General features: G+C 38.4%; 2 protein-coding genes across 4 annotated transcripts; both read right to left on the bottom strand.

Moving 5' to 3' along the window:
• Nucleotides 1-42: 42 nt before the first annotated feature.
• LOC148426507 (aquaporin-10-like) lies at nt 43-6,831 on the bottom strand. Of its 2 annotated transcripts, none has more exons than XM_088409689.1 (6): nt 6,603-6,831; nt 5,192-5,318; nt 3,684-3,821; nt 2,260-2,378; nt 1,965-2,182; nt 43-617 (listed from the first exon to the last, which is right to left on the bottom strand). In XM_088409689.1, exons 1-6 carry the CDS (start codon nt 6,684-6,686, stop codon nt 407-409), a joined length of 897 nt encoding a protein of 298 aa, XP_088265815.1. In that variant the 5' UTR covers nt 6,687-6,831; the 3' UTR covers nt 43-406. The 2 variants fall into 2 exon arrangements, with proteins under 2 accessions (XP_088265815.1, XP_088265816.1); XM_088409690.1 differs by having other exon boundaries at nt 5,192-5,296; nt 6,603-6,794.
• Nucleotides 6,832-9,116: 2,285 nt separating this feature from the next.
• Nucleotides 9,117-16,999, bottom strand: LOC148426506 (uncharacterized). 2 transcript variants are annotated; one of them, XM_088410394.1, is made up of 7 exons: nt 16,883-16,999; nt 13,340-15,964; nt 13,073-13,268; nt 11,715-11,807; nt 11,375-11,621; nt 9,564-9,674; nt 9,117-9,500 (listed from the first exon to the last, which is right to left on the bottom strand). In XM_088410394.1, exons 2-7 carry the CDS (start codon nt 15,667-15,669, stop codon nt 9,337-9,339), a joined length of 3,141 nt encoding a protein of 1,046 aa, XP_088266520.1. In that variant the 5' UTR covers nt 15,670-15,964; nt 16,883-16,999; the 3' UTR covers nt 9,117-9,336. The 2 variants fall into 2 exon arrangements, with proteins under 2 accessions (XP_088266520.1, XP_088266521.1); XM_088410395.1 differs by lacking the exon at nt 16,883-16,999 and adding an exon at nt 16,061-16,392.
• Between the last annotated feature and the right edge of the window lie 1,514 nt (nt 17,000-18,513).

The raw sequence follows: 18,513 nt of genomic DNA, 5'->3' as shown, positions 1-18,513 counted from the left end.
ATTCTTCCTTGTTTAAGAAATTCATCCGTGATGTTACTCTCCTTCCTTTGACCATATCTAAATTGTTTATTCTCCATGCACGTTTATTTACAAGAAACAACATCATTTGAGTTCAAAAATGGACTTTGCACTTGGCATCTGGCTTATTTAGTAGCGCCCTCTACTGTTCTATCAGCAGAGGATACATTATGTATTTTTTTTTAATAACAAGAGCATACAGATAAACAAAACAACATTTAGATCGAGAAAGATAAAATATTAAATGCATCAGAAATGTAAACAGCACTATAACACAAGATGCCTGCACTTTGTATGTGAAGCTCACCTCATTTGGTGCTTAAAATACACAAAGAAAAGTCCTCCTGACTTGGTGATATAAAAATCTCTCGACTTTTGTGTGAGGGTCTCAGAATGACGCCGTCTTTAACTCGATGCCAATCAATGGCGCGTCTGTGGAATGCTTGATGGCGTCGCTGGCAATGGATGATGTGTCCACCTCTTTTGGAGGATCCAAGTCAGGCAGGTGCCAGTGGATGAAGGTTACATACATCAAAGAACCTAAGACGCCTCCGAGAAGGGGGGCCACCAGAGGGACCCAGAACCAGTAGTTGTAACACCTGCACAATAAAAATTATGATTATTAATATGACCACAGTTAGGATATTGTATTTGTTATCATTATGTGTTAAGAAAATAGTACATTACATTTGCATCAACAAAGACAACATTTATTATACATTAGGAACCACTCCATAAGTAAATTTTGAAAGATATGGCATTATAAGAAATATATATTTTTTGCATTTGCCAAAATTAATTTTTGACACTGTAACTTTACTGAGGTAAAAATCTCATGTTTCATTTGTCATTAATCTTTCAATGCCGGCGCAGTTAAAGTGAATTTTCTTCCATAGATTTTGTTCCTGTCAATGGCAGTGAATGAGCTGAGAATTGCTTGTTTATAAAGATTTATTTGAATCCAATTTACGCTATATTCTTTTTAAAAACAAATGTTGAAACCAGAAAAGCAAAGACTGACAAAACTTGTTTGAAAAAAATAAACACTTCAATTTGTGTCTTAATCTTTTACTTCAAAAGGTGCCAAAGCATTTTACAAAAATACACATTTCACACTCCATAGGGCTCAAGCAATGCCTTGAAATGTACAAAGAACCGCAAGAAGCTTAATAAGGCTCTTAGAAATAAATAATTCGAACTGGTCGCAGACTGAAATGCTGCATTTGGGAAAAGTGGGAAATTGGAAAAAATCTTACTCGGGTCGTCCAAGTTCCTATTCAGATTTTTCGAGGCGAACGTAAACAACATATGATTGATAGTGTAAAGTCCTTTTTTTGGATGTACGCAAATATACGGGACAAATAAAATAAATCAGCCGCACACGTGATAAACAGCTACTAAGGAACATTGAATCGAGGATGCAGTTACGCCTAAAGCCTGAGGATGTCGTTGTTTTACAGGAAAAGTATAACTTCGTTCATACAAAAATAAAAACAAAGAAATAAACAGCTAACATGACAAATTTGAAGACGGATTAAATTAGGACATTTTTGTGAGCTTGGAGCCAAGTTTGTTAGAAACGCTGATGCTACCAACCTAGTCAATAGTCATTTTATACACTCATTGGCCACTTCATCAGATACACTTGCCCAAACACGGCCTACAATGATAATAAGCTCGACGGTGGGCACGTGAGCTTGTATGTTTGCAGTTGACAAACAATGCAACATAATCAGATGCTTGCGACTTTGATTCTGATAAAAGTTCTCACGCGATAACATTTCACTTCATTCACTATTTTGCAACAGGGCAGACAATTCCAAATGCCATTCGAACAATCGAGCAGACCTCAGCAGACCTTGAACCATGAACGTGCAGCAACCGCAATCATAAACATACAATATCTGACCGTGAACACTATCTCTCCCGATCCGCTTTGTACTTACGTGAAGACCTCAGTGCCCCAGCCCGCAGTCAGAGTGAGAAGCCGAGGTCCCAGGTCGCGGGCCGGGTTGATGGCCGCCCCGCAGTTGCCCGACATGGACATGGAGATGCCCAGCACGATGACCGCCACGATGGCGGGAATCAACCCGCTGGGAGCCGGGGTGTTCCTCTTCTCGTCCAAACATAGGATGCATAACATCAGCATGCCTGTACCCACCACCTGGCGAGGATCCAAATCAGCAGTAGCGTTAGACTATATCATATGCAGGATACAGCAAAAAAAAAAAAAGTGCTGACCTGGTCGAGGAAACTTCTGCCTAAGGTCACGTACTCAGTGGGATATGTGGCAAAGATGGACGCCGTTTCATTTGCTCCATACACAGTCAATATTCCACCACTAAAATCCATTATAGCATCTAAGACAGAAAAATAAGCGATATGTAGCACTCAATGTTAATACATTTGCTTTGTTAAAGAAAATAAAACACTAATTAATAAAAGCAAAACATTCAATAACTAAAGTAAGTCAGGAACACATGGGTTTTATTTCTCTTCAGTAAAAAAGCGTTGCATTGGAAAGCTAGTCTATTCAAGCAGTCAAATATCACAAGCATAGATCTTTTTCATGACAAGTATTAAAACATCTGAATTTAATAAATGATTATTGTAGTGATTATTTTAAATATTGGTAGTATTTTCGAGCTATTTTTTATCAAATAAGAAACTATACATAAAACATAAAATACATATAAAACGTGTATAAATAATGACGGACATTTCTTATTTTGTGTTGAAATGCTAATTTGCAATGACATGCATATAATAAAACTTATTTAAAAAAGGTACACATAGTGTTTTACTGACTAAATAAAATGTTGGTAGTATTTTTTTTAATAAGCATTAGCTACAATTGTTTTTTACATAAATGTATTGTTGTATTTCATGTCTATTTTTAAACAACAAAATATAAATTGATAGTTAGATATATCAATCATTAGTTTTGATTATGGTATGTTTACTTTGATTATGAAATGTTTACGTACGGCAAAACCTTTACAAAAACACGTATTGTGTAACTAATTTTTAAAAGGGGAATCCAACCCCAACCACAACCAACCCCAATTACCCCCCACAATAGTCAGAAATTACTCAGAAATCTCGACTGTTGTATTTGTGGAATATGAAATTGTTTGCAAAATCAACTTGTTGGAGGCGAACATTTTGCCACTGACTTTTAACTAAAAATGACATCAGTTTATCACAGCCCAGGTAGCAACCAAGCACAGCTCAGCTTGCACACACCACATGACCAAACTCAGAAACAGTGATTGGTTGTTGTTTGATCCCTGAGCAACTGTGATGTCATTTTTAATTGACAGTGACAAAATAGCTACCCCCCCATAGATGGATAAAAACAGGTTTGTTTTGCCACTTAATTTATCTGTCACTCACACAGAACATATTGTAAATTAAATGTTTGGGTTTTACTTTTATCTTGACATATAAGACGACTTATTTCATTATCTTGTGCTCACACGTTGGGCTTTGCTCTTGTATAGCACGTGAATGTTCCTACTGTTGGGCTACAATAGCTTTATCTTATCTTACGATTACTGCATTTCGTTGCTCGGAGAAGAGCTCTTGTGACAATCGTTGCTTCGGATTATTTTGGAATTGTATTTATACACTCCCAAAGCAGGAAAAGAGGCAAAAAGACGGACCGTAGTAGACTATGTAGACAAGCGCCGATGCGACGTAAGCGCCCAGAACCTGGGAGAGCCAATATGGCAGCATCCTCTTCCATGGTACCTGGCCCAACACACAGAAACTGAGCGTTACGGCCGGGTTCAGATGAGCACCTGCAAGAGCAGTGGCAGAGTACAAAACAGGAAATCACAATGGTGTTTTAATGCTGGACCATAATCATTCAATCCCAAAGACGTCTTTTTACGTTTTTTTTTTTTTTTTAACAGTCCAGACATTCAATAGGTATTTATTTTTTCTTTTTCTTTTTTTTCCCCATGTTTGGCTAAAAGTGTGTCTGAATATAGCTAGTTAATTAAGTTATAAAGTAATCAAATATTTTAGATGATTATGTACTAATGGATTCAATTACTTTGTTGGGCAAAAGATAACCAATATGGGCCAAAAAAAAGGACAGAGACAATATTTGGGTCATTTTTTTAGGTTGATTTTTTAACCAACAGGGTTGTATTATGCAAAGCAACGCAATTTCTGAGGCTGTCTGGCACAAAATGACCCTTTTTTTGTACAAAACCACCCAGAAGATCAGCTCACACTGATGTATATATCAGGTCGATCTTTTTTTTTTTAACCGGTATAATTGGATAATTTTTAACCCAACTGATTTTAGTTTTATTAACTAAAGAAATTGATTAATAATTAATCACCTAAAGCAATTTATTGCTGCAGTACAGTACTTCATTTAGCATGAGCCGTTTTTAGAGTATCCTTTTGCCACACCCTTGAAAAAACACACAAATTATATATATATATATATATATATATATATATATATATATATATATATATATATATATATATATATATATATATATATATATAAGGGTTGGGTGACAATATTGATGTATCAATATATTGCAATACGAAGTGAAGCAATACTACATATGCGACATTCAGGTTTCAATATATCACATATTGGTTTTGAAATGCTTTATTTTTGTCACATTTCATTTTTTTTATATCAATCCAATCTAGAGTGGCTTTTGTGTCATGACTTTTGTCATATTATGAATCTTATTTTACTTTTAAATCATCCCAAGCACTTCGCAAACACCACATTAAATGTTACAATACATTACCTTTTGAATGAGGCCATGTACCAAAATTAAACCGGCGGCAGCGGAGAAGAGCAGCAGAAAAAGAAAACAATTTCCTTCATTTCCATCGTTGTCATAGCTCTGGCTTCTGGTATGTGTTCCAGAAAAGTGCAATAACATCCGAGCAGCTATATTAATGAGCCGTAGAATCTTATCTTGTGTTTACAGTATTTCAAATGGGAATTTTGAGGTTGTTTTGTTTTACTGTATTTCATTTTGTATTTATTTATATGCTAATTTTCGTAATATGACGAGATAAAAAAACGTACAGAAGCGAATGTATCTCAAGGAAAAAGGGTAAAAACATGTCTTCGGGATCGAACGAGTTAAACATTAGTGTGCGGAACGGTTTAATGTTTGTACATTACCTGTGATGCCTTTGGTGAGGTACATTGCCGACATCACGCCCACTGAGAAAGACATGTTGATGGACAGAAACTGGCCTTTGGTCTCCCTGCTGGTCTTCACCTGAGCTGCCGCAGAGCATCCGAAAAGCTTCATTAAAGTATTAAAAAAAAAGACAAAACAACATGTTTCAATACAAGGCAATGTCAAAAATGGAAACTGACATTTGATAAAACCGATTATTAAAGGTGACCTTTAATATGTTCTGTGTTCCCTGATTTGTCAAAACATGGCATTCTGGTTCATAATGTGTTTTTTGGAAGATATAATAAGCAACAAAATCCACACGTTTTTGTCCAAATACTTATTACCTTTTACCAGGATTTTTGAAGCATTTTCACCTAAAGTAATGTGGACTAGGCAAGTAGAACAAGGTTAAGCTCATTTTGATTTCGGCTAATATTATGGGTAGGGAAGTCTTTGTTTAGGCTGTATGCAGGTGTTTATAAAACTAGGAGGAAACAAAGGCCAAAGAAGGATCTTGGATGGAAGATCCTTCCGTGCTTGTGAACTAAAGATAAAATTAAAAAAAAAAGTGGATAACAATTTGGACTATTGTAAAAGATACTGGGCTGAAAGAAAATGGACTTCATTTGTTCTCATCTGCTTGGTGGGTTAAGAAGTATTGGGTAGAGTCATAGAAGTAAAACCAGGACCAGGATCTTGATTTTTGTACACTTGCTAAACCCTGCATACGAAGATAAACAAATTTGTATCTCTTACAGTGGGTAAGTACGAAAATTCGCTAATTGTTCATTTGTTATTTTGGTTCCCGGTAACAGGACGACAAAACGCATCATTTCTAACAATCCCCAAAACAGATCACATTGTTGTCACTGAATTTTTCTTTTAACATATGTTTATTATTCATCAGCATTCTGCCATTAAGGAGTTAAAAAAAAAGAATTGGGGGGGGGGGGCAGGTTTCCTCCTAAATCATTTTCTATGCATTTAATATTAGCATTTTGGGTTTGTTTGTTTTCTAAGTCTAATTATTATTCTTTTTTCCTAATGTATGTCAATGGTCATCTAGTTCGTAGTTCACATTATTAAACTAAGTTGGTCTATCTTATTGGATCAGTCATTTATTTATTTTTACTCACTGATTGGCCAACATTATTGTGCAGTATAAATAAAAGAGAGAGCAAGTACTTGTTGAAATATTACAGAAAAAAATATCACCATGTGATCATTATGTATTCTGAATTATTTACAAGATAAACAGCTGAAACAGTCATAAAAGCGACGATGTGGAAACGATGCTATTACATTGCCACAAAGGGCTTACTCATCGTCCAATGGGATCGTTGCGCTGCCATCCCAGTGCAACACTTTTGTGAGTATCTGATGCAAAATCCAAATCAAGTCACTCACCAACAAGATGAAGGTCCCCAGGAACTCGGCCATGCATTCTCTCAGCAGATCATTCGTCACCCGGAAGACGCGGCGCTTCAACATGACTGCAAAGTGCTTTGATGTCCACAAGCAGCATCTCCTTCTTCAACTTGGCTGCTTCCCCCTTTTTCAGCCCAGCTGCTCCAAAACTAGCAATGATTTACCAGCTCGCACACTTTCACACTATTGGTCAATGGCGGCATCAGCGCGGCCAGATGCCCAGTCATAAAAAGGTGCTAGTATTTTTCTTCGACATAGGACTACCACTACCTTCATAGTCATTATGATGATCATGATGATTTATTAAAAAGAAAACACAATGTACTAGTGATTCTCAAAGTGTAATTGGTGCACCAGTCTCCCCCTAGTGGTGTGTGAAAGAATCACTGCACATGTACACTTTAATTGTTTCACTTTCAAGGTGAACTAACATTTGCATGTAATTTTAAAACTCTAAAGTACCACATTAAAATACAGCATAGTACTCAAATACAAAGATTTTTAGTTATAAAAAAAGTAACATTGTATGCTACTCTAAGATTATGCAATTTGAACATTAACACTACATGGAAACGTAAAAAAATAAAATAAAAATAATTTGCTTGAAATGGATTGCACATAAATTATGTGAAAAGTACCTAAATAAAAATTTTAAAACAGTCCCTAATTATTTTTCTTGGGTGATGGTTTGACAACCACTACTGCGTATACAGTATATTGCTATGATATTTAATGCTACTGCAGTATTTCCATCATGTTTCATCATCACCACAAATATAATAGCTCTGATAAAATTAAAATAAAACTATGATGCGAATAATAATACTATAATGCAGTACACATCAGATTTAATAATAATAATAGGCAGTCACGATTGAAAAAAGCCGCTACTATATATTGCTATAACAACTTTCATGGTATATTAAACATATTTGTTTCATAATTGGTGAAACGGTTTGACAGACACTACTATATGTGGCTATATAAATATTTAATGGAAGAACCAGTTCCCACTATTATAGCTACAAATTTTAATAAATATGATAATAGTAAACAAGAACAATTATGACACGAGTATTAATTTGATCACAATGTAGTACAAAACACTAATATTCCATGATTACCACAAATATTAATAACAATGACCATAATAAAAGGAACAGTTATGACATATGTATTAATTTTATTACAGTATAGTACACAACAGAAGTAATCATAATGATAATACTAACAAAAATAATAGACCTTGTACTGAAAAAAATAGTAACTCCAACAATGACTAGTTTTATGATCAATAATCATCAATTAACATCTTTAAGCAAAATAATTCTAATATTTGCAGATATGAATAGTATTGTACTCAACAATGATTACGCAAGAGCTATTTTTATTGCAAGGTACACATTTATATCTCATAAACTGCAATAATAAAATAACGTACTATCACTACTGTTAAGAATTCATAACATAGGCTAAAAATGTGCAAACCTGTCAATAAATGAACAACTGAAACAATGCTAATAATAATATTGTAATGTTGTCCTTTATTACTCCTAGTACTGCACCCTTTTGGATGCTGCATGCCCCAGAATGAATACAGCTGAAATTTGGCCCAAGCCAAAGCTCTCCAGATGGTTTCGTGGAAATTGCTTATGTGTGTTTTTGTACAGAAACAAACATAACATAACCTTAGTTGGCGGCGAAAACAGACCATTCGACCAGTTGTGATGAACTCTGAGCTCATGGTAGGAGAGCAAACAACTCTTTATAAAAAATTAAATGTCTAATCAGGGCTGGGATGAACTAAAGACTTATTTATCTTTTTATTGATAATCATCTCAAGATTAGGTGGCGGATGTTGCTATGGCCGTCTTACTGCACTCTGGACTCCAAAAGAATTGTGCAAGACGTTAAATCACTGCATGAAACGTGCTGTTGTTGCTAAGCAATGTGCCTGATAAGATAGAGCAAACCTCAAATCACACTTTTTTCTTGTTTTAAAACATCCTTATTGCTGATTATTGTGGATAGATTGATTGATTGATTGTCCTACCACATCTTGGATGCAGTGCTTGTTTGATCGTATGAAAGCTTTTTAGTTTTGTACATACTTTCGATTGTACACCGCATTATTTTGGTTATATTTGTTTGATTAAAAAAGCACGAGAACAAATTTTTGCACCACTCTACCGCCATCTGCAGGATATACAAAAAAGGCATCCGTTTGGGTTAGGCTTTATTAAAAAGCAATAAAAACTCGAAATGCTGTTAGCATCTGTTCACAGTATATTACACAATCCTTCACATACGAGTGCCATGCGGCCTTGAGGTAGATTGTGTTGAAAACCTTCAAATATACAGTAAAAGTCAAAAGTTTGAAAACACACACACACACACACACACATTTTATATATATATATATATATATATATATATATATATATATATATATATATATATATATATATATATATAATGTATAATTTTGTGCGATTTGTGGTCATTTCCTAGCTATGCATTGTTAATGGTTTTAAGTGTTTTCAAACTTTTGACAGCTACTGTAAAATTTACACCTTCATAAACAGGTGCTTGCTTCTTTCTGTTAAGGCTTTGTTAGAAATATGAGGATAATTGTGGAGTAAATTGGGTTACAAATGGCATCATGCCAAAAGCGTCCATTAAATAGTCCATATGAGATTGGCTTCCGTAATCCCTACGGTTCGGAGGTTTTACGGGGCCGGCGTATTACCACGTCCACCGGCCCGGAGGGAAGTCCTCGGATCAAAGTCCAGGCCTCCAGGCGCCTCATGCCCTCCATGCTGACGCCTTCGATCTCCATCACCTCGTCCCCGGGACTAATTTTGTCGACTGGACCGCCTGTGGAAAAGAAGTGAATTAAATGAGCGATTGGAAGTACATTTGAAGTTTTCGCCTGGCTACCTTGGAAGATCTTCTTTATAGTGAGTGGTTTGTCGCCCAGACCCACACCTCCCTCCAGGCTGAAGCCCAGATCTCGGCTTTTCTTTTCCAGGTGCACATGAATACGCTGACCTGAAAAAAATTAAATAACCAAATAAACAACAGTGACCTCGCTTAAAATTACATCATCTACATTGGATATGAAAAGGCCGTCAACACCTGTTCAAAGGTCAGGTTCTTGTGCTCTTAAAATAATTATTTAAATCCCCAAAACATATTTTTACCTTTCACTTTTTAAAAGGGAAGTTTTTCAAGAGTTTGCTCATAGGAGGATCTAAAATTATACTGTATTTAAACATGTAAATTATTAAATAACTTAAGTTGTAGTCAATTACTCAACTCAAAGTAATCAACCGACTGATTAATTTGGGTAATTAAGTACTAAAGTAAACATTAGGTAATGGAGCAATAGAGTAATTAAGTACTTAAGTCAATGGTTACTTTAAGTGCTAAAATAAAGGTTTCAATTACGTCGGTAATTTAGTGCAAGTACCTAAATAATTGATCACTTGCACTAAATTATAAAAGTAATTGATAACTTTCACTTGAAGTATTTTAGATCATTTAGTCCTAGTACTAAGTCATCTGAGTAAGTACTGAGTAATCAATTACTGTTGGTACTAAACTCCACAGTAATTAGTCACTTGAGGTACTAAATTACTAAAAAGTAATTACTTTGGTACTTTAGGCACTACAGTAATTGATTACTTTAGTAGTTATAATAGTAGTTAAAATATTTTGGGTAGCATCAGCAGCTTTTCAAAATTAAAAACCAGGACACTCCAATGTAGCTGAATATCAAATAAACAAACTCTCCCAAGGAATTAGTTATAACAAAGTGAATCCTTTGTGAATATGGCGAGCGATATTTGTGGCTTCACTTTCGTTACTGTTAAATTGGTCGACAGTTCAACAGCACTAAACATAACAATGAGCGCCCATTACCCAACCCAATCTAGTCCGTATGGTTGGAACACAGTCAATCGGACCACAGTTCCCATGATTCTTAGACAAAGCAGCAGAAACTCGTTCTAGTTTCAGTATGGCAAATACATCGGACGCCTGCTTGCTATTAAATGCAGGTGGGAGTGTGAACACACACACGAGAATGTGAAAGTCAATCGGAAGGAATGTCATTGCTAAATTACTTTTGATTTGAATTTACACTATGAATCGCACTGACAATCGCACTGTGTGATCTACTACTTCACCGTGTTCCATGGTCTATTTAGGGCCTTGGAAATTCATGTGAATCCTTCCTCTGATTGATACGTTTGAATGATAAGATCCCTCTGACGATGTGGGAACATTGCAGACTATGCTGTAGTATGCAACAACAAAACTGTCAGAAAAAGCATCCTGAAACAGCTGAATTTTATTTGGGATTAACAAGAAGCACTAAAGGTGGCAAGTGCATGCTAACCCCCATTTACATGAGTTTAAATGTGGTTGGTTTATTGTGAAGACCTCCAGCCACATTGATCCACTATTTTTTACTTTTTTGTATTTTTACTTCCTCTTTTATAAAAAGTGTTTTTCCCCAAAATCAACTTAAACATGAACTCTTTCAAGCCGAAGTTTTCAGAGTTCAGATGTTCAATTTCAGGTATTTATTTAAAGCTTTTTTAAATTTTTTATTTAATTAAAGTGTCATTAATGGCAGATAAAGTATGAAAAATGATGATCTTGGTTTGATTTTGAAAAAAATCACAAAACCAAACATTTGAACAGATGGTGTGCAGACTTTCTATTCATTTGATAATGGTTTTAACCAGTCTCTGAAGTCTGAGTCGGCCTCGGTTCCTCAGTCTGACCCTCTCCCCCTTTCGGGACGCTCTTAACATCGCCTCTCCTCAGTACCACCACTCCCATCTCTCGAGTCTTGGCCCGTCTCAGGACCCTCAGAGCCTCCCAGTGAGTGTGGCCCCCCAGGGCAGTGCCGTTGATAGATAGAACCTGGTCACCTTCTCTGATGGAGCCTTCTTGTGCTGCCACACCGGTGGGGAACACCTTGTGGACCTGTGACATACACGTCAAAATACGATACAAAATATGAATCGACAGAGACATGTTTAAATGTTTTCTGATGGTTTCAAAAGGTGTTTCACTCACAATGACTGGTTTGTTCTGGTCAACGCCTCCTGCTATACTGAAGCCCAGGCCAACAGCCACCTCTTTGTGGAGGACAACCACATGCACATCATCCTGCATTAAAAATAGAAGTGAGCCAAAGTGCAGTGCCCTACACTAACTTTTGCACTAGTAGCACTGGTGCTTTCAACTTTTTCAGTGCGCCACACAAGATTTGGTTGCACACTTTTCCGGGAAGGTACAACATAACCATATGTGCTAATGTATTGTATTCTCAATGTTGCGTACAGTAATGACGTAAAGATCGACAATGCGCAAGATAGATTTGCGAAATATTTTACAATGACAAGAACGGTCTGCGATCAGCAGAGGCTGGCAAAACACAAATTATTTGACCTAACTTACAAAGAAGACATTGGAAAAAAAGGTTTTACTCGTATGTGAACAAAATTTTTTTCAGCCCAGATGACTCCCCCGCTTATAGTGTTAGTAGGTCCTCCAAAGCAATGTTTCCCAACCAGCGGTAGGGGAGCAAAATTCAGGGTGTTAAAATCATTAAAGCTTAGATGACTGATGATAATGGAGAAAAAAAAAAGCTAACTATGGCTCTGAATACTAAGATTTTTTGGTGTTTTAATGCCTATTAAGAGGGCACTGATATAAAAGGGCTCATTTTTTGTGGTAAATGTTATAATAGCCAACAAAGGCATTGACGTACCGATCACTAGAATGAAAGAAGAGTTATTTGATTTGGACTTTTATAACTCATGGAAACCCCGAATCGTTATGTTATTTGCACTTATTAACGTTTAATGGATTGCTGTACTTTCCTGAGTTTGAAATGTCCGACTGAGTTTGAATGCACCATATGCACTTCATAGTTAGCGTCAAGCGCTACCACTTAAGACTTGTGCCCTCTCTTCCAATGACAGCATAATTAAGGGTTTCTTAAGCATCCTTAATCAGCGATTGAATTAATATTTTTTTTAATGGCCGTGTGATGATGTTGGTAGCTGTGTAATAAGCTAACCCCTTTGCTACAACAGCTATGAAGGCTAACTTCAAAATAAAAGCCTTCCAGGGCTATTGCATTGTCGTCCATGTGTTATTTGATGTTTTTATTCTGAAGTTGTTTTTATCTGCAGCACACAGCTGGCATGTTGTTGCTTCTACCTTAAAATGCCCTTTTTTCACCTTAGGCATCATTGTCACATCCGGGCATGTACAAATTAAAACATGTACTCATGCCATGTGAAGATTTGTGATTTTTACCGGCGCACACTGTAAAGTTGGTCAGATTTGCAGGTGAATCGATCGCAGGGTTAAGCCCTGAAATGGTATGCTGAAATGGTAATGATTTACAGTCTGAGCATATGTACCTGCAAATTGCTGTCCCCCAGACTTCTGACATCCTCCAGCAGCTTGTCAAGCTCCTCGCTGGGCAGCACAGACACATATGACAGCGCAGACACTTCAGAACTCAGTGAAGCCGACCTCCTGCCCGTCGGTTGGTTCTCATCACTGTCATTCTCTGACTCTGAATCAACTCCCGTGAAATGACACAACTCTGCCAGGCTGCAGAGGTGAGAGTAGTCAAGTAAGGGAATGGTGACAAGTGATCCGATTCTATTTTCCGTTGTACGTACCTGAGAGAGAAGCTCCTGCGATCTGACAGACTCATGTTGCTAGTGATGGTCACTGAAGACTCCCCAGAGTCCGAGTCGTAGTAAGAATCGTCATCTTTCTCTGTACTGTCGTCGTCATCCTCAAAAGATTCATCCTGCCTCCAGCCCTTCCAGCCAGCGATCCACGCATCCAAGTCCAAAACATGTTTCTTCCCTTTCGAGTCATTGTCAGTGACATCGAGGTGATACGCAAGGGTTGAAAGGTCTGAGGTTTTGGCTGCTATATTGTTTTCAGTCAGCGTAAATGGAGAGCTTCCGTTTGGTAGTGAGATCGGAGAGCTAGGATGTGAGTGGCTGGGAGTGTTTGTTGGAGTCTTGTCATCATCGGTAACCGCTAAAATAATCAAGGGGGGTTTTGCTTTCTTTATCCGAGACAGCTCAGCATACGGGCATGGCTCCGGGTCATTTGAGCGCAGAAACATGGAGAACTCGGTATTTTTGTATCTCCAGTCCTCATCCCTTGAGACTTTGCCAGAGTCTGGTTCATCTATGATCCTATGATGAGGAGCACCTTCTTTGAGAGGTGATTCGACTGCATGCTTGACCCTGGAATAGTTGTTGACATCTTCTTTCTTTGTAAAATCACTGAAACCCCTTTGCCCGATCTCGTCTACTGACAAAGACCTTTGTGACTGACTTTTCAGTTGACCCAATTTCCTCTCATATTTTCTATCTGTGTCCCGCAACTCTGTCAACACCATTGTCTTGTCACCTAAAAGACTGCATTTTTCCAACTCGCCCTTTAAGCCATCGTGGGCAGTGTTGAGTCGTGTGGGCACAGAAAAGGCCCTTCGGGTCATCATGTTATGGCCTTTTCCAAAAGCTTGAGTTCTTTGCGTCAAAGCCTCAAATTGATTGATCTTGTTTCTCACACTGACTGGGGAGTGTGTTTCTGGATGTGCCTTCCACCCTGTAGAATTTACTCTGTTGTTCAGATTTGGCTCAAACACATCTTCATAAACCTTCAATTCAGTCTCTGCTTTTGTCTTCCCTTTATCTAGCAAAATTCTTTCCCACTGTGTCCCAATTATTCTGTTGGACTCGGAAAGCCCTAAAACAGATGTTTTATCCAATAAGGTTTTTGACTGTGCGGCCCTCTCTGACCTAATCAGATTAGCTCTGGTGTTTCTGCTCCTCGCTCTGTCCAGAGACATTGTCTCAAAGGACCCCATAACTGCACTAAAGCCACTGTGGTCTGAATCCATTCCATAGATCTGTTCATCCCATTGCCCCTCTGGTAGTCTCGCCCTGGTCTTTGGACAGGGTGAAGTATTAAAGCCCGCAGCTATGGTGTCTAGTTGAGCTTTTTGGTACTTTCCCTCTCCAGTGGAGCAACGCCTGGGGAAAGCTCTAGTTACCCCGTCACATGAGCTTGTCTTGGAGACTAAGTGATGGTGCATTGTAGCGTCACCCCTTCCATCAAACCAATCTCTTTCTAGAAAAGCGCAATCCCTAACTTGAGTAAAGTCCTCAGTTTTGGACGGGCCATAGAGCTTCTCGATACGCTCCAATATACTCTGGCCTCTTTTAGTCCCGAAAGAAGCGGTCTCTCTGGAGTCACCGATGAGTTCCGGGGTCGACCTTAGCCTTGTAGGGCAGGAGTTACCCCAATAGACTGTCTCCGAAGCTTGAGCCAAAGGATTTTTTGGATCGCTGCTAGTTGAAGAAACATCTACAGAGTTGTTGGTCCTAAATGAGGACATGGACCTGCCTCTTAGACATTCAGTATCCCTCCCAGTCTCTTTGTTGTCTTGATTTAGCAACGCAGCGATGTTGGCTCTGCGTGCATCCCGATCAGGACTGCCTGCACCTGACCTCCAGTCGACACTCCTGCTTCTACTTGGCAAATTTCGCTTCCATTCTCCCCCAGTCTGACTCTCAGATGTAGGGTTATAATTTCGACCTCGGTTGACGCTAAAGTCTGTGGTTTTCTTGTCCATTTTTCCATTGTGCGTAAGGCTGGAAGGAATTGTGCTGCTCGATATTTCCTTGTTTTCATTCCAACTTTTGACACTCGCTGTCCACGTTTGAAAGTCTGGCATGGATCCTGCCCTGAGATCATGGCCATCGATCGATCTGGATCGCTTGCATGAAGCGTTGAATCCAGTTTTTGACTCTCCTTTAATCACAGCTCTGGACACCACCTCTCCCGATGAAGCTCTGTCTTTTCTAACACCTGGACTGCGAGGGAGGCTGCAAGAGGAAGAGTTGGCAGCTCTGACAGATACGCATGCCAAACTCCTCTGATTGGTGTACTCGGTCACTGGCGTGCGCACCAAAAACACATCCATTGTCAGAGCATAAACAAAGTTAATGACCACCTGTCAAAAGGCAAAATCCCTAAAAAGAGAATCTATGACTGCGCTGGATTTATTTAGACGATTCTAAATGACTGTAGAGCAGCTAGCAGCTTTAGTTCATTTTGGTCCACCTACACTATATTCATGCAAACTGCTCCGCATTCAAGTTTTTCCATTTCATTTATGGTAATGAAGGTTGGTTGTCTAGTAGTGGTCATTTTTATGTTGGTCTGTCCACGGAAGTCTTTAGTTCCTCAGCAGGGCTTCAACGAGGAGCTTCAAATGCCTGCCAAGAATAAGAAAATGCATAAATATCCATTTTCAGAGCGAATTGAAATGGAATGTTGTGATACGTGGATGTGTGGCAACTGTGGCTTCTTACAATGGTCAAACTTAAATCACAGAGCGGTTGAGTATACGGAACACAACTTCGCACGGAATGGCAAATGGGTGGAGGGAGAGGGAGAGGAAAGGACAGGGAATGATTAGACAGCTTGATTAAATAAAGGCTAGAGATTAGTTTTCAAATCAAGCAAACAAAAGACCACTTCAGTGAATCCATTCATGCAAAGACATACAATATGCTCGCTCATATCATAACAGCTGTTTACACTAGCAACACGTTCATACTGTAACTGTCAGCTAAACCTGTACACAAAAACTGGAAAAACTCACTCCTCTGCAATCCAGTGAGGGAAACAATGTCCAAATGCGACAGTCTGTATGCAGCACGAATCGTTCTTACATAGCACGAGTTTGTCAACAACTCACCCAACCTTGACGTAAAAAAAATAAACAGCAAAGGTGATAATCATGTGTATATTTATTTACATATAGCCCACCGTAAGCATAATGAAGTCTGTGACAAGGAAATTGTGCGCAAGAGAGATAGGTCTTGGACTGATTGCTCTGGTACATTCAGGTGGTGTATTTAATGGATAGCTGATATAAGTGATGTATTGGCATAGGTCTCCTTGGTGGAGCTGTCTAATGCAGGCGAGTGTCATCTTACAGATACACCTGTTTTGCTTGATCCGAGCCTCCCATCTGGGTAACCTGGGCAACGTGGTTCGCTCTAACACAAACTCACAGCGACTGCCGTGGAAATAAGAGAAATAGCCCCAAACGACATGTAAACCGGGACAAAATACACACCTCCTCATTCAAATGTGCTCTTACATCCAGGATTTCACATGTGCCTTACCTTAGTCAACTAGTGTAAGTCTGACACGGCTTCATAGTGAAGGCGATGACATCAGCTCCTCGCCTATCATTCTCTCACTCTGTCTGCCTGTTAGCATTGCCCGACGGGATGTGTACAGTGACGCAAACCGGCCACACTGGTCTATCTTCTTGCCCTCTCTCTCTCCCTCCGTCAATGACTCTTTCTCTCCTCCCCCTTCCGTTGTTGTTTTTTCACTCTTTTCCTCATCTCACGGGGTAACATTCCTGGTTTAAGTTTAATGTGTAGCTCTTTAAACAGCCCAGTGACTAACACGCAGACATTTTAAGCCATCTCCAAGCGTACATGGTGTGACATCATAGGAAATGCTTCAATCTCACTGTGGATTAAGACCCATTTAAGTTCTACACACCTCAGGCTAAGCAGAGTCCAATCATGGGAGGCCAGCAGGTATCCAAATACATAATGACAGAGGTGTTTTAATTGGGAACAGAAAACACGATGTGCTCAAGTACACAGCAGAAATACCGGCGGGGATGAAAACGTGTAAGAGTGCACCTCTCGGTTGACGTGCACAACAAAGCATGGGCTTGGATGTATACTCATGCACTCTGTAATGTTAGCTTGAAGGGGAAATTATCAGATGCAGATTGTGGTGGAAGGAGCATTGTTGTGAGGGTTTCAGCCTTTTATGGTCCTATTTAAAGCCTTATTGCGTGCCCTGACATGGCATATCAGGTGATAGTAATTATAGAGGTAGAATACTAATTTCCTTGATAGAATATAGGTAAAACCAACAACTAATTACCCAATTATTTCCTTTTAAATGCTAGCAAGATTATCTCTCTGAACTCCTGTTTCAATGTCATTGGCATATTAAGGAGTTGCCAAAAAACGGTATGTAATGCATGTTGTGATTATTTGGCTTCAATTTTAGCGCCTTGTGATAATTTGGCCTCGATTTTAGTGCATATCTCACTGTGATGCATAAAATTGACAAAGGTAGAAAATGCGCGTTCGCGTAAGGGACTTGTTGAGTTTTGTTAGAACATTTTGAAAAGCATCCAAATTGTCATTATGGAACTCCTCGGTAGGGTTTCTGTTGATGTCCTTTCACGTCAACGGCGCTCAAAGTTTTGAGCTTCATGTAGTATGTGTTTGGTTTTAGACAATTTACTGTAACAGTTTTTTTTGGTTCTTGTGCCAATTTTTACCTCCTGGTGCCGAATTGATTCTGAATTGTAAAAATTTTGAGCATGTTATATTTTGGTTACCAAATTTTCTTTGTGACACAAAACAATGAAGTCTAAGGAACTCTTTATGAATGATTGCAAACTTGGAATAAAATCTGACGAGATCATAAGCCTTATGATTCCCCCTTAGTGCAAACCGGGAATTTTGTTACTTCTGACATTCAACCTGAAAATGTGCAAATGAAGTTTGTACTGTACTGTGGAGTTGGGGAAAATTGTTGTACTTCACCAAGATAGAGAATTTAGATGTTTACAATAGCTGTAAAAAAAAATCAACTGAAAATATATTTACCTGCATTTATTAGTCATACAAAATATCACAAATCAGTTTTGTTATGTTGCTCTACTCACACTGCAAAAAGTCATCTGACCAAATCTATGCTAAAAAGCTTAAGCAGC

This window comes from Hippichthys cyanospilos, chromosome 3 (genome assembly GCF_059441005.1).
Source record: "Hippichthys cyanospilos isolate Australia breed blue-spotted pipefish chromosome 3, RoL_Hcya_1.0, whole genome shotgun sequence".
In the NCBI taxonomy this organism is placed as follows: Eukaryota; Metazoa; Chordata; class Actinopteri; order Syngnathiformes; family Syngnathidae; genus Hippichthys; species Hippichthys cyanospilos.
This window is presented reverse-complemented; position numbering and strand designations above follow the sequence as displayed.

What these genes read in the sequence shown, in the direction of transcription:
- LOC148426507 (XM_088409689.1), bottom strand. Translation starts at nt 6,686, where the DNA reads ATGTTGAAGCGCCGCGTCTTCCGGGTGACGAATGATCTGCTGAGAGAA. An exon ending in TGGGGACCTTCATCTTGTTG is followed by an intron (nt 5,319 to 6,602) that starts GTGAGTGACTTG and finishes ACTTTAATGAAG; the next exon opens with CTTTTCGGATGCTCTGCGGC. An exon ending in TGGGGCACTGAGGTCTTCAC is followed by an intron (nt 618 to 1,964) that starts GTAAGTACAAAG and finishes TTTATTGTGCAG; the next exon opens with GTGTTACAACTACTGGTTCT.
- LOC148426506 (XM_088410394.1), bottom strand. Translation starts at nt 15,669, where the DNA reads ATGGATGTGTTTTTGGTGCGCACGCCAGTGACCGAGTACACCAATCAG. An exon ending in ACCAGAACAAACCAGTCATT is followed by an intron (nt 11,622 to 11,714) that starts GTGAGTGAAACA and finishes TGTATGTCACAG; the next exon opens with GTCCACAAGGTGTTCCCCAC. An exon ending in GACTCAGACTTCAGAGACTG is followed by an intron (nt 9,675 to 11,374) that starts GTTAAAACCATT and finishes AATTTTTTTCAG; the next exon opens with GTCAGCGTATTCATGTGCAC.